This window comes from Oreochromis niloticus, linkage group LG10 (assembly GCF_001858045.2).
Source record: "Oreochromis niloticus isolate F11D_XX linkage group LG10, O_niloticus_UMD_NMBU, whole genome shotgun sequence".
In the NCBI taxonomy this organism is placed as follows: Eukaryota; Metazoa; Chordata; class Actinopteri; order Cichliformes; family Cichlidae; genus Oreochromis; species Oreochromis niloticus.
This window is the reverse complement of record NC_031975.2, coordinates 29,416,805-29,432,491: the sequence shown is the minus strand read 5'-3', so window position 1 is coordinate 29,432,491 and position 15,687 is coordinate 29,416,805. Positions and strand designations below refer to the sequence as shown.

Below are 15,687 nucleotides of genomic sequence, written 5' to 3'. Positions count from 1 at the left end.
TGGCAAGATCTGAAAACTGCTGTTCACAAACGCTGTCCATCTAATCTGACTGGAGCTGCTTTGCAAAGAAGAATTGGCAAAGATTTCAGTCTGTAGATGTGCAAAGCTGGTAGAGACATACCCTAAAAGACTGGCAGCTGTAATTGCAGCAAAAGGTGGTTCTACAAAGTATTGACTCAGGGGGCTGAATAATTATGCACACCCCACTTTGCAGTTATTTATTTGTAAAAAATGTTTGGAATCATGTATGATTTTCGTTCCACTTCTCACGTGTACACCACTTTTGTCTTTCACGTGGAATTCCAATAAAATTGATTTATGTTTGTGGCTGTAATGTGACAAAATGTGGGAAAGTTCAAATACTTTTGCAAGCCACTGTATGTATCTTTGATAAATAAAATATTTAATCTTGTATTTGTGTACCTTCTGGTGATTCAATAAAAAATGAGTCACATGTCGCTCTGATAAACACGGATGGTGTTTGATGGAACAAAGGAAACAAGTGTGTTGCTGCTAAACTGTTAAGTCACCAAGGTTTAAAATGCCAATATGAAACTAGCCGCCCTAAGTCTTTATGTAAAGCATGAAAAACTCCATATCAGTGATACTCGTTCTTACAAAGGTGTAGTATTTAATTATTTAATAATAGATAATGATTTAATCATTTCAGATCTGAGGAGTGCTGCTTCTTCCAAGTACAGAGGACTGCTGTGGGTGCTGCTCCAGCATGTGCATCTCTGGCTGTGGCACAGTGGGAGGAAGAGTCAGTTCACAGAGATGAACTCAGATCAGCGATGAAGCTGTGGGAAATATTTCTGGAGGATTTCTGAATGTTTTGGAACAGACTGAAAGTGAAAAACCATCTTCTGCAGCTTCAACACAAACAGCCTCTGCAGCTCAGAGGGCATGCTCAGTGGTGACATCAGCAGTGATGTCATCGTAGTCCTCATCCAGCTTCTGACCTCTGTGATGCTGGGTCATCTCCATGGAGATGGCTGGTTTGATCGGTGTCTTCCTGCTGCAGCAGATGGACAGCAGCAGACCAGTGGAGATGCAGTACGGACAGAAGACCACTAGATGGCAGAAGAGTCTGAGCACAGACTCACAGGGAAGAAGAGGAGGACCATCTGAAGAAGGAAGAAACAGAGGAGTGTTGGTCAATTAAACAGCACAGAGGAGCAGTGGTCAGCTCTATCCCCTCACAGTAGGAAGGTTGGAAGTGCTGATCCTGGATCAGCTGTGGAGGTGAGGCAGGTATGTGTGTGAGCTGTAGTTCAAATACTCTGAGCAGTCAGTGAGACCAGAAAAGCTCTGAGAACATTACACTGCATGAACCCCAACAGACTGCTCAGGACCAAACCTGAGGAGGATCTAAAATTCAATTCAATTTTAATTTTATAGATCACAGCAACCTCAAGGCGCTTTATGTAAATCTATCTAAACTAGAAAATTTGCATTTCCTGCCAAAATGCTGTGTGGATGCCTTAACGCTGAAGCTGTCTGCTGAAAAGCTGAAAAAGATGAAAAGTTGCAAAAAGTTGTATGGTGGTGGAAAAGAAACGAAAGTCGCCCTGAGCAGGATTTGAACCTGGCCCTGCTAGTCTAAAGGTAGCTACTCATCTCACTGAACCAAACTCATTCACATGAAGAAGAGGTGGAGAGACTGACAATTCTGCTGAAATTAGCAGAAGCTGCTGAGAATTGTGCTGATAAGAGGAGAAAAGGCTGAAAATTTTGCAGAAAAGAGGTGAATCAGCAGCTTCTGCTAATTTCAGCAGAATTGTCAGTCTGTATTTTTATCAACACAATTTAAAAACTGGTATAAAGTCCACACTTTTTCCTTCAATTGTTCATCTGTCCTGCTCACATCTCCAATGGTTGTACACGTTCACATCCGCATCAGCCACGCCGCTTTGCCAGCTCAAACACCGGTGTCGGCACATAAGGATGCTGTCATAGCCTGTCAACGACGTTGATTGGCTGCGTATATACGCATTATTGGCTGGACTTTGGGATAAGGTGGCATCATTCCAATCCCATATGGGAGCAGCCAGTCAGTTACTGACTAACACTGCAAAACAGAATTGTTAAAGTATTAATTTTAATTTCAATTGAGGTTAGATTTTTTTTTGTGCGTCTGTTTTGATTTTGGTGAAAATCTCATGAGAAGTTGAAGTTGAAATAAGAATAATGGAAGTTTTTAAGTGGGTTCAAGTCCCAAGTATTGAGTAAAGTGAATAAGGAAAAGGAAAACTGTGAAAGTGAGTTCGAGTCTCACGCAGAAGATAGGTAATTGGTGAAAGTTGACAGTAAGTCGCGATTGACTATAAAGCCGGGCTTGGACACCAATAGAATTGATGGTGTTTACAAATTAATTAAAGTTTCTTAGGACGGGAGCGGGGCTCCTAGGACTGCACCAAAGTTCAGGGGTGGGAACCACCCCCCCCCTTTTTCCAGACGTGGGAAAAGGGTCCTCCGGCGTGAGGTTATCCCAGGTGGCACCTGCCAATGACCTGGGACCTTGGTTTAAAAATAGCCACTGGTATTCACCAGTTTTGTCGTCCGGGACGACATTGTGCAGTTTTTGGCTAGTAGAAACCCGGTTTCGGGCATGAAACGTAAGACTTAAAACTGCAAGAAAGCCTTGGCTGTGGAATGCCAAAAATATGGCTTCAAGCAAAGTTTGGGTTGGTTAACACTTTTAAATTTAGTTAGGGCACTAGTAATCGGGCCACCGTCGGGGATGGATACTGGATTAAATTGGTCGCAAAAAACTCGGGGAGTTTATCGGTTGGACCGTTAATTTAAATTTGTCGAAATTGTGTAAGCGTTAATTGGCCTGATAATCTCCAAATACATATACTTTTTTTCTGTTTTATTGAAACCACTTTAGAGAAAGTACAATTATTTACAATGAACTGTACATGCAACACAGCAGTTTTATGACTATTCAACAAGAGCAAGTTTCATTTGGCCCTGGTTTGACAAACACACTGGGGCACATGTTCACCAAAACACAGCACACCTTAACAATCTTATCAAGCAGTGTTGTGTCTTCACCCTCACATGATTGGACCCTCACAGGATTGGCACTGTAGTGTGTAGCACTTTGAATTTGTTAACCAAACCTATTACTCGCTCAAAATGAACTCTCAGGTGGGCAATTGCTCTCGTTTGGGGATGGCATAGAACTCAATATCCGCTCGTCTGTCCGCTGCAATCCAAGCCTGACGTTTTCGTTTAGTATTATCAGACACATGAGATCCTTCCCGTTGCATCCAGGAGGGGAAACGATGAAAAGAGAGCCCATTTTCCAGCTTCTTGCCTTCCCTATCGTGTGATGTACTGTTGCAACCGACAACACAGTACATACGAACCATAGCTGACGCTTCCGTGTGCTTTGTCTGGCCTACTGTCATGGCGGGAGGGGGCGTGGCCCCCCTCCCGTGACATCACGCTCCAAAGCCCTATTTAGTCTGTGTGTTTCTGTTCATTATTTGTCAGGTTGTCTGTTGTTCACGTCATGGTCTCCACGCCATGTTTCCAAGTTTCATGTCCAGGTTTTTCTTGTCGTTTGTTTAGTTCACCCAGTTTAGTTTAATGTTAGTTTTGCTTCAGGTTGCCTTGCCCTTTGTTTGTCCCCTTTTTAGCAGCCTCATTAAACAGCTCGCCTTTTGTTAATACCCGAGTTTTGGTTCCAAGTTCCTTTAGTGTCTGCATTTTGGGTCCTCTTTGTAACTCCATACAGTCTGCCTCCGCCAGACTGTGACAGAAGGGATCGCAGAACTGGGTTATAGATGGCAGACAGTTGGTCTCCTAAACCACCACCTCTGTTCAAAGATGGTCGTTCACAGTGGACATAGATGACTTCTTTCACTCCTCTTTCAAACCATCTGTCCTCTCTGTTTTTCTGACAGTGCTGTAACTAAGTTTAAGAATATAATCCACCCACTGTTATCATCTTCAATGCCCTGTACCAACATAGAGCAGAGCAGCTATCTGAATGCTGCTCCAACAGAGGTCGATTATTTTGTTAATAATTTTACCTCCTCACTACGTACGACTCTGGATACTGTAGCTCCTGTGAAAACTAAGGCCTCAAATCCGAAGTACCTGACTCCGTGGTATAATTCTCAAACACGTAGCCTAAAGCAGATAACTCGTAAGCTGGAGAGGAAATGGCGTGTCACAAATTTAGAGGATCATCATTTAGTCTGGAGAAATAGTTTGCTGCTTTATAGGCCCCATTCCTATAAAACTGCTCAAAAAGACCTGCCATTAATTAATTCTTCAATCTTAAATATGATCAACTTATCTCTAATAATCGGCTATGTACCACAGGCCTTCAAGGTGGCTGTAGTTAAACCTTTACTTAAAAAGCATCTCTAGACCCAGCAGTCTTACTAATTATAGGCCAATCTCCAACCTTCCTTTCATATCAAACATCCTTGAAAGAGTAGTTGTCAAACAGCTAACAGATCATCTGCAGAGGAATGGCTTATTTGAAGAGTTTCAGTCAGGTTTCAGAGCTCAGCACAGCACAGAAACAGTAATGATGTATGAGAAGAGAAGTGAAAAAAATGAATGACTAACATCATCACTCACCTCTGAGTTGTTTCCTTTCTCAGTAACCTGTGTCTATTTATGTTGTGGAGCTTCCTCCTTTTTTCTTTACAGAGCAGGGTCACTTATTAGATGTTTCAGATGTATTTCTATGGCTTTTGATATGAAACATTTAAACAAAACAAAATGACATTAAAATAGGTGAGCTTGCAATGTTACAGCTTTTCATCAGCTGCTCTTTTCTTTTAGCATTTATGGATGAAGACAAATATGGATGTGTTTCATAGATGATGTAAACAAATATTTATCTATCTGTGAAATATGAGCAGAACCTTAGGATGGAGCTCATGCTGCTGATCACAAACAGAAACGAGACACAGTTCACTGCTGCTAAATTTTGTTAGCAAGTTAATAGTGTTAGTCTTCTTCAACCTGAGCCAATCACATCACTGGAAATGTGGAGGCAACTTTCTGCACAGAAAGTGAAGCTTGTGAAGGTGGACCGCCAACCTCTACAGGTGCACCACACCTCTTGTCCTGCTTGTACAGGCTGCAGCTGCTTGTGCAGTCCTGAAATGGATAAATGGTTAAGAAAATGCATGGATATGTAGATAGAAATGCCATTAGCACCTGTAGCAGCAGGTGTGACAGATGATATCGTAGTATGATGAATTTTAGCTTGGTACATGATAACTACTGGCTGTGGCGCAGTAAAGTAAGCCCCACCCTCGCCAACCACACAGTGTGGCCACTTGGAGTTCAGCCAGTAAAACACTTCATGTGTTAAAGAGGAAGTGATGAAGCTGAAGCTGTCACCCTGCTGCTCAGACTGATGTTCAGTCGTCATCCAGACACGATGAAGACTCCGTGTGTCTCTCTGCTCCTCAGTGAGTCAAGCTCAGAGCTGCTACGCCTATTTATTAATCATCATTAAACTGAATGGAACCATTTTACTACACACAGTGGGGAATGTGGGAAATTGTGATGCAGGACAGAGGGAGACAGAGAGACTAAATCCATACTATAAAATCTAATTAGTTCCCAGAACTAAAAAAAACGAATAAAACTTGTTGCCTCAAAAAAACAGAGTAAAGCTTACTTAAGATGACTATATTAAGACAACTTATTCTTTCAAGTATACAGTTCTAACAATAACTTGATGTTTCTGACTGTGCATACTGATTATTCATCCACTAACAAACATGCCAAGTTCTGCTAAATTAAAAAAAAAAACTTTTAGTAAATTATATTAATATAACACTGTTTTGCAAATATGATTCAAAAAGAATAATTAACAACACAAAAGCATATTTTAAAAAAGGGCTATGCAAACATGGCCAATAACTTTCTTTCCTATGATACAACAACTTTCATTCTGATGATCTGCAGAATAATTTGTTCAAAACAAAACAAATTCCACTGTTCAAACTTGCAGACTTCACTATATACAGTGTAGACAATGTGGACCCTCTAAACTAAGTCTGTGGGATATAATCTTTGAATAAATGCAGACCAAACTGTTGTTGTTTGTTTATTTACACAGCATATCTTGTAGAATTAACTGGAGTCATCAGCAACAGCACAGAGCAGTCATATCTCAAGTCTAATAACAGAAGACAGGAAACCAAAGCACAAAGGAAACAGCAAGTAAAACGGGTTGATCTAAAGTATGATTAAAGTTCAGCCTGATTAATATAAATGTTACTGACAATTACTAATATAGTGTGGTATATTATAGTATACCACTGTAACCAAAATCCTTGGTTGATGTCTTTGTGTCCAACAGCTTCTTTTCAAGACTTGTAAGAGTTTGATATAATGTGAAAAGCTGCCACAAAGAATTAAAATAAATACAGAGGTTATGAATATGCAGTTCATATGTTATAAAAGCTGGTTGAAAACAAGCCCCGCCCCCTAACACTGGGCTCTCATCTAGTAGCTGCTAGTGGTGTGCGATACTTCTTATTTTGGTATCAAATCGATACCAAGTAAATACGGGCCAGTATCGCTGCGAAGCATGAAAATGCCATCGGGTCTGCCATGGTGGTATAGTTATGTATTTTTTAATTTTTATTTTTTTTTAAATGTAAAATAATGCACGCAAACCAGTAAACAAAATAAAACAAGTACTGTTGAAAAACTATAATACAAAAATTACAATTGTTAAATCCTCCCAATTCTTTCGATCTTTGGGCTGAAGGAAGAACAATACACAATGTATAAATGCTCAATCAACAATTACTTTATTACATACTATTCAACACTTTATGAGCATAAACCATCCCGATGGGGAGACATGCATGCAGAGGGTCACAGCAAATCTCAAACTGGTGGAGGGTTACTCAAACTCTTATAGCCTCTGTTGGCCCCCACCTAGTCGTAAAAACCTAAACATTCACATTCTTTCTCTCTTACGGCGCCTACGTGACGGCCTTGGCTCCCTGTTTTGTTTCCTCCTGATGAGATGGGGCAGAAAACCTCTCTGGTATGCTCTGTTCTCTTCTAATTAGACGAATAAGGCCATGACTCTCTGAAAAAAGTATTGTGAGATTATTCTGTTATCATATGTTACCTTATATCTGTAATCAAAGTAGTTGAATTATGATATTGCTGTAGATCATATTATACCCCTTAATATAGAGTGTGTGATCAGTATGTAGTTTTAGTTTGCATTATACTTCTGACTTAAAAGAGTGTGAAAAACATTAGATCTATTTGATTGACCTGTATTACTCGACACTGTTGAATGTGTTACACTGTTTCTTGACATTTCATCCTGCTGAATCATGAAGAGAATGTTGTGTGCAGGAGACCTTGTGTCTAGAATAGAAGAAGAGAAGACCACATTCCATACCCCCACCTTTACAGAGAGCAGAAAAACAAGGAGCCGAGGTCATAACTTAGGCGCCGTGTGAGAGAAAGAATGTGAATGTTTAGGGTTTTATGACTAGGAGGGGGCTACTAGGGGCTATAAAAGGCTGAGTAACCCGTCACCATTTTGAGACTTGCTGTGACCCTCTGCAGGCAACTCTCCCCATCATGATGGTTCTTATGCTCTTAAGTGTTGAATTGTATGGAATAAATAATTGTTGATTGAGCATTTATACACCGAGTATTGTCCTTCCTTCAGCCCAAAGATTAAAAGAACTGGGAGATTTTAACAGTATTTATTATAACTCAGCAGTATAATGCATCATAAAACAATATCATTCATTCACAATAAATCAGCAGTCTAATGTAATACAAATCAGTTTAACAAATGTAATAGTTATCACCTTCTTCTAATTCAGGAGGATAATGCAAACTAAAACTACATAATGATTTCACAATCTTTAATTAGGGGTATAACATAGCATAAGAAAATATAATAATCTCACACAATTCTCAACAACAAAAACAACTGGTGAAAATGTAAATAATATGTAAACAACTTAACAACCCCCAAAGCGTCTAAGTCACGTCACGTGACAGCACAACATCTAAACACAAGAGGGGGGAGGGGGAGCAAAGTGTGCCTGCTCTGCGCTGACACAGGAGAAGTGAGTCCAATGACCTGGTTGTTTCTTCTTTGGCGAAAGCACAGCATTGAAAACAAGAGCAGATCTCACCAGCCTAGTATCAATCTGATACGGATGCCGACTTGATATCGATATAATCGATATCTGGATCGATCCGCCCACCACTAGTATATGCTCACGTTTTTATTTCAAACAATCAACAGAAAACTGACAGAATAATATAAGGTTTTTAAAGCTGTGGGTTAATTTTTAAGTAACATGAGCCCAGAGGCAGCAGCATCGCTTGGCTAACACTAGCTAGCTAGCAAGTTCATAAACCTGGTGCTAAACTAAGAGACCCCACAAAAACAGTTTGAATAAGAGTAAACATTTACTCACTGAGTCACTGTATCACGTAAAGAATCACAGCAATACCAACAATAATCTCTTGAGCTGAAACTTCTCCAGGTTTGCTCAACAGATTCCAGAAAAAATGCGGCACCAGGAACGGACTGATCTGTGAGAGGAAAGCAGTCACGTGGCACTTTCAAACCACATCGTCAAAATTTCCAGCTTACTTAGTTTTTCTAATTTAAGACAGAATAAAAAGTACTGGTATGTTGAGCTCGAAGAGTTTTCTTCTTCTTTCTTCTGGGGGCGATCGTGGCTCAAGAGTTGGGAGTTTGCCTTGTAATTGGAAATATAGATACAGGCCATTTACCATTTCTTCAGCCATGTTCTTTCAATGATGCACACACTTGGTTTGCTGCTTACTTTTCCCTTTTCTTTATTACAGTTTTTCCTCCATTGGTTTGGCTCATTTCTTGAAACAGAAATTACATTCTCAAAACTCTAAGATCATTTGGCAAAACACTCTTACAGTTTAGTACAACACTATAGCTCACCTGCAAAAGCTCATCTCTTCCAGAACTGTTCACTCAGGCTTCAATCTAAATCCCTTTCTCATCTAAACAGTCAGTGTCTCCAAAATGGCAAAGATCCTTCTCAATAGCTTTGGCTCATTTCTCGACACAGATCGGACATTCTCATCATTCTTGGTGCTTTTGTCAAAATAAACCTGGATGGTTGATCACAACATGGTCAACCTGCAAAAGCTCATATCTCTCCTAAAACAGTTCACTCATGTGTCAAAACTACATTTCTTGCTAATCTGAATAGTCAGTGCCCCCAAAATGCATCGTCCCTTTGGCATTGTGTGAGTACTGCCATACAAAATGTTTAGATGTTTTGTCACCAACAATATACAACAGAAAAGAGTAGCCTCCAAGGTTTGACATCACAGATTGCACTCACACTACCAAGGAAATCATAACCATTTTATATTCACACGCAAAGAAAGTTTCATACATATGTAAAAAGAAAATGTACATTACAGTAGTAAATTGTATGAACACAAAATCAATAAAAAAAAAAAAAAAAAGGACTTATTCAGTGGTCGCTGTACTCATTCTCCCGCTCTTGTCCACTGTCTTCTCCCTCCTGATTATTTACATGCTGTTGTCCACCTGGCCACAGATTCTCGTCCACATCACAGCGGATACTTTCTCTTGCGATGCAACGAGGGAAGAAACGGCGTGCATGCCGCATCCATCCCCTGCATTGATCTCCTGTAATGTCGTCACACTCTGCGTCCATAGCATGGAGCAGGGACGGCTGATCCTGAGCATGATGCTCATACACTCTCCACCTCCAAGCAGAGAAAAACTCCTCTATCGGATTGAGGAAAGGAGAGTAAGGTGGTAGGAACCCCATGACCATCCTTGGATGCGTTGCAAACCAGCCCCTAATGAGTGGGCTATGGTGGAAATTGACATTGTCCCACACAATTACATAAATGGGTAGGTGAGGCCCTGTGAGACCTCTCTCATTTTCAGGGATAAAATGGGTATAAAGGTGATCCAAGAAGATGAGGAGCTTGTGTGTGTTGTATGGGCCAAGACTGGGGATGTGAGTGGCCACACCATTTTCAGAAATGGCAGCACACATAGTTATATTGCCCCCTCGCTGACCTGGGACATCCACTGTGGCCCGGTGACCAATAATATTACGGCCACGTCTTCGGCCCTTGGCCAGGTTGAAGCCAGCTTCATCCACGAACACCAGGATGTGAGGGGTCTCATGTCCTTCCAATGCCATTATTCTCTAAAATAGAGTAAAGAACATAAAATCAGTCATACAGAAGAGTCATATACTACAGTTAGACAATTACATGTTCTCCCCCACAGGTTCAATATACTACAGGCCACTACTCCAGTGGTTCTAAACTAGTGGCCTATGAGGAAGTACTGCAGGGGTATTTGATAGAAAGGAGAGTGGGAAATACTGATGACTCACTGAGATGTTACAGTAAAACCTACAGTATTAGATAGATTTGATTGGGAGACAACAAAATAAGGATTATAATGAGAATTGTACATAAACTGCAGTTTTCTGTTGAAATTGTTGAAGTCAGATGAAGCAAATACTGATTCTGAAATCAGGTAAAGGAGGTATTGAAACTAAATAAGTGAACTACTGCTTACTGTGATTACAGGTAAGGCCAGTAACTGACTTACATTTACATACTGGTAGCGCAGCTCCTTCACTCTGTCAGAGTTCCTCTCAAATGGTACCCTGTAGATTTGTTTCATTGTCATCTGATGCTTCTTCAAAACCCGGTCTATCGTGGAGATGCTTATTGTCTTTATATTCTGGAATATATGATTGTCCTGAAGGATGGCATCACGGATCTGTCTCAATGTGATGGCGTTATTTGTCATCACCATGTTACAAATCTCTCTTTCCTGTTGTTCATTGAGCAGTTTTCCTCTGCCACCCACGCGAGGTTGTCGTCCAATCCTACACATAGAACAGAATACAGTAGGTTACCAGTGTAATTGTATTATTGTTTTACTCACAGTAACTTCACCACAATCCTAATGCAACATTGCACAGTGACTGGAATACTACTCTAAACTGAATGAATTATGTAATTCCATAGTTTACAGTAATTTGTTCAATATCTTTCTTGTCATATTTAGTATCACAACATTCCACTAGTCCTCTCCACCTGCTAGTATAGACCTACTACTGTAGGCAGATGCACACAAAATCTCTACAGTAAGTTATACATTTTTTGCCTCACGCACAGTGCCCTGTCCTATACAACATATAATTCCATCATAGATTACATAGAGTACATACCTGTTTTCCCTGGATGGATGATGGAGGAGACTGTAGAGCGAGGCACATTAGGCTGCACTCGACGACCTGCCTCTGCCATTGTGAGGCCATGGTTTATGACATGGTCTATAATTGTGGCCCGAATTTCATTCGGGACAGCACAGTGTCTTCACGCACCTCGGCCTCTTCCCCCTATTCCTCCACCACGCATTCTCAGTCCTCCTCTTATTCTTCCTCCTCCTCCTCTTCCTTGAGGAAGAACTTCCCCTTGTCTGTTTGCTTGGCCTTGTCTATCCATGTTCAGAGATCGGACTGGCTCTGGTCAAGCTCTATATATCTGTGTTTGGCAGCACACAATCATGGAACACACCTGTGTGTGACACTCCCCCTTCGTTAGTCTAGTTTCACCTGACTGTCAATGACTGTCATCAATTTATCAAATATTCAAAGAAATTCATATATGGTATTCATGGTATTATGTTTTTGACCAATTTTGACAATTGAACAGACAGTTGTGCATGCGAGTACTTATACAATGAAATCATGCTGACATGTTTTGGAGGGAATGATCATTAAACTGGGAATCAACTAATCAGTTTAGATCTACAAGATCTATTCATTTGGAAAATGTGCTAAATGTGGGCTAACTGTATAACTGTAGGCTACTTGTACTTAATCATTTGCAAAGATGCACTGAGACAATTGAGACATGTACTAAGGCATTTGCCATTTGATAAAATGAATGAGAAATGCCATTCTGTTGTGAACAGTTGCCAAGAGGTTTGGAGGTTTGTCCATGTTATTTTGAGAATGTCATTTCTGTTTCAAGAAATGAGCCAAACCAATGGAGAAAAACTGTAAGCAGTGACCATGCTATTGGGTAAGAGAATACCCTGGAGTATCAGTCTTAGTGGGAGGGGCTCCTTGTTTATAGGGTGTGTTCATCGTCCAGACCTCAGTAACAGATTTAAAGATGATCAAGTTAGCTTTTTCACCTCGTAGGCTGAGGTAAACTTACTGTCTGATAGAAACACATCAGAGCTCCACGGTGTCCTAATCTGCAACGACAGATCATGTGGAGGAGGAGGAGGAGCCAAATGTAGACAACTGAGGCCAGAGTGAGGTTGAACAGAAAGACAGTCATTTATTTAGGCTGGAAATGTTGACGTAATTAAAATGTGAAACCAAGACTAGACTGAGTGACTAAACTGGGAAAACTAAACCAAAAAACAAGGGAAACTGCAACATGATGGGAGAGACACAGGAAATACAGACAACCTGACAGAGGGAAACAGACACAATATAAGCACATGAGGGTAATTAGGGAGAGTGGACCTGAAGACACAGAGGAAGCAAAACTACACACACTGAACACAGGACGTGACACTCAAAGTAAAACAGGAAACACTAATTCACACAACATGACACAGGAGATGGGAGGGAAGAAGTAGATGGACTTGGAAGGAAACGGGAGGAGACTCAAATGATGGGCTGGGAGAATGTACAGGAAGCACAATACAGACAGAGGAGACATGGAATGATACCACGAAACAGAAAGGGAGGTGAGACAGAGGAGACATCACTGAAGAGACAGACACAGAGGACAGACTTACTCAGCAAACAGGGAATGACACATAAACAAGGAAACAGGGATGATGTGATAAACTCAAACCTAACTAAGACATACTGACAGTAAACGCTAGAACATTTCTCCAATACAGCAAAAGAGGAATCAAACTACAGGAATACTGCAGATGCTGGTACCCTGACACACAGTCTGCAGCTCAGAAGGCATGCTCAGTGGTGACATCAGCAGTGACATCAACACCAACTTCATCCAGTCCCTGACCTCCTCCATCACAGTGGGTCATCTCCATGGAGATGGCTGGTTTGTTCGGTGTCTTCCTGCTCCAGCAGATGGACAGCAGCTGACCAGTGAGGATGCAGTACGGACAGAAGACCGCTAGAAGGCAGAAGAGTCTGAGCACAGACTCACAGGGAGGTGGAGGAGCTGGAAGAGGAGGACACAGAAGGAAACAGGCCTTTTTTGTTAAACCAGGAAGTATCCGATGCTGTTTATAGTGAAGCTAACGCACACTTTAGATGTTCATCCAATAAAGAGTAAAATAAAATTATCAAAATGCAGAACGGAGAGGAATTTGAGGGAATTTCCGTTCACAATTCCACAGAGGAAGAGTTAGGACGAGGACACAGAGGAGTCAGAAGGTCTTTATTACTCAAATAAAGTATATAGTTACGTAGTATATATTGTTAGAACTATGGTTTTATGGTCTTTTGTAGTTCCCCATGTGGAAGCCAGGTTTTTCTTAGTGTTCGAGGACCTTTGAGTGAGTCTGGACACACCAAAGAGAATGAATTCCCCTCAGAGTTTCATAAACTTTGAAAAATTTGTTACAATAAAAAAGAGTTAAAGAATTCCTACAGTCGGAAATAAATGTTAAAAACCTTTTCAAAGGATGGTAAAACAGCAGCTCTTAAGACAAGCAGATAAAACAAAACAGAAGCTGAAACTTTATTTATCAGCTGATCAGCTGATAAATAGTCAGTCAGATAAAGGAGAGGAGAAGAAGAAGAGGCTGACCGAGGATTGTTAGACATGATGATGGAGCAGCGACCACAGAGCACCTACATCACCTCAGAGCTCCTGCTACCTTCAACTCACCTGCAGGAACAGTCAGAGCAGACAGCAGCAGCACACACACACCTGCAACAGGACAGAGGTCACTAAAGGTCACCAAAGGTCAGAGGTCATGATGAGGACAGACAGGTGTAGGAACATCAGCTCACCTGCAGCAGTCAGCAGAAACAGGCCTGAAACTGAAGAACACACTGATCAGAGATCAAACGGTCACATGACCAAAGAGAAGCATTCAGACTGCAGTGATTGGTTACTGTTCCCACACATCAATAACCCACAGCGCCCTCCAGTGGTGGAAACAGATAATACATGTGGAGAAACATGAAGCAGACTCACAGTAGAGGCAGACGCTCCGTCTCAGACAGCCGTCACCTCCACAGCTCCACAGGTCTGCTCCCCGACCTCCTACATCACACAGAGAAACATCAGAACAGGGAGTAATGGCGCACATCAAACTCATGTGATGGTTTGTGCTGACAGCGTGATGGTGTTTGTTAGACAGTAGGAAGTGCTGTGAACTTGTTGTTCCTGAAGACACGTGAGTGAAAGGAAACCTGGGACCAGCTGAATGTGTGATGTGTAAACACAACTCCTCTGTTTTCAGGTGCATAAACATTATTGTTCCAACTCATCCTGCAGCAGGTTGTAAAAGAGTTGATGGAAGCGCGGCTGCTCTCGTCAGCTTTAATGGTTAAAAGAACAGGACTTTTACTTCTGTGCAGGTTTCTCACCTTTTAGTTTACTGCAGAGGAACAGAACTCCACCCAGAACCAGAACCAGGAGAACCACGGAGACCAGACCTGCTACAACTGGTACCTGGAGAAAGGAGGGAGGAGGAGAACAGTGAGGAGGAGGATGGATGATTGTAGGAGGATCTGCAGGAGAGATGATGAAGAAGGTTCAGTCAGTTTATTATCAGGTCACAATGTTACATCAGGTCTTTTTAAACAGGAAGTGATGTCAGTGTTCTGACCTCTGACCCTCAGAAAGCTCTCAGGAGACTTTGCACCCTGATCAGTAGAACACGAGTAGAGACCTTCATCAGACTGCTGGACCTTAGTGATGATGTGCTCTGGTTTAGTTTCTTTAGGTCGAGGCCCTTTAATGAAGAAATAAGCTGCGACTGTGGCACCATTCCTCTGCCTGCAGCGCAGAATGACATCACTTCCTGTCCTCACAGAAAGTGCAGGGATCTCCAGGATGACATCTTTATCTGACCAGCAGAGACAAACAGTTAATGAGAGCAGAGTCACACAGAGACAGAGACACAGCTGGAACATCTCACCTGTAGGGTCTGATTGGACACTGAAGGAGACTCTGTCACTCTGCTGTCCAGAGGAGTCCTCACACCAGAAAGTTTCACTGGGAGCAGAAAGATCCACAACACAGTAGGAACCAAGAACCCTCCCAAAGCCTGCAGCTGCTCCACAGTCCTCAGTGAGTCCTCCTCTGGTCCTCTTCACTGACCATCCATCAGCTGTCTGTCCATCATTAACACAACTCAGAGACACTGAAGATCCACTGAAGACCTGCTGAAGGTTTGGACTGACAGACAAAGACACTGGAGGACACACACACACACACACACACACACACACACACACACACACACACAGAGTAAATGTATTTGAGTTCTTGTTGTCCCACTGATTGTTTTCACTTCATCGACTCACCTGCAGAAACAGTCGGTGCGGACAGCAGCAGCACACACACACCTGTAACAGGAGGACAGACGTCACTAAAGGTCAGAGGCTCCTCCACCACCATGTGTACCTACACAGGTCA

The 15,687-nt window shown here is 41.7% G+C and overlaps 1 protein-coding gene across 2 annotated transcripts; it reads right to left on the bottom strand.

Annotated features, from left to right (window-relative positions):
* Window positions 1-686: 686 nt before the first annotated feature.
* On the bottom strand, window positions 687-15,480 carry LOC109203765 (uncharacterized). Of its 2 annotated transcripts, none has more exons than XM_025911094.1 (6): window positions 14,876-15,480; window positions 14,634-14,777; window positions 14,239-14,307; window positions 14,052-14,081; window positions 13,927-13,968; window positions 687-1,127 (listed from the first exon to the last, which is right to left on the bottom strand). In XM_025911094.1, exons 1-6 carry the CDS (start codon window positions 15,180-15,182, stop codon window positions 898-900), a joined length of 822 nt encoding a protein of 273 aa, XP_025766879.1. In that variant the 5' UTR covers window positions 15,183-15,480; the 3' UTR covers window positions 687-897. The 2 variants fall into 2 exon arrangements, with proteins under 2 accessions (XP_025766879.1, XP_025766880.1); XM_025911095.1 differs by lacking the exon at window positions 687-1,127 and adding an exon at window positions 11,566-13,254.
* Window positions 15,481-15,687: the final 207 nt, after the last annotated feature.

What these genes read in the sequence shown, in the direction of transcription:
- LOC109203765 (XM_025911094.1), bottom strand. Translation starts at nt 15,182, where the DNA reads ATGTTCCAGCTGTGTCTCTGTCTCTGTGTGACTCTGCTCTCATTAACT. An exon ending in CCTCTGCAGTAAACTAAAAG is followed by an intron (nt 14,308 to 14,633) that starts GTGAGAAACCTG and finishes TGTGTGATGTAG; the next exon opens with GAGGTCGGGGAGCAGACCTG. An exon ending in TGCTCTGACTGTTCCTGCAG is followed by an intron (nt 1,128 to 13,926) that starts GTGAGTTGAAGG and finishes TTCCTTCTTCAG; the next exon opens with ATGGTCCTCCTCTTCTTCCC.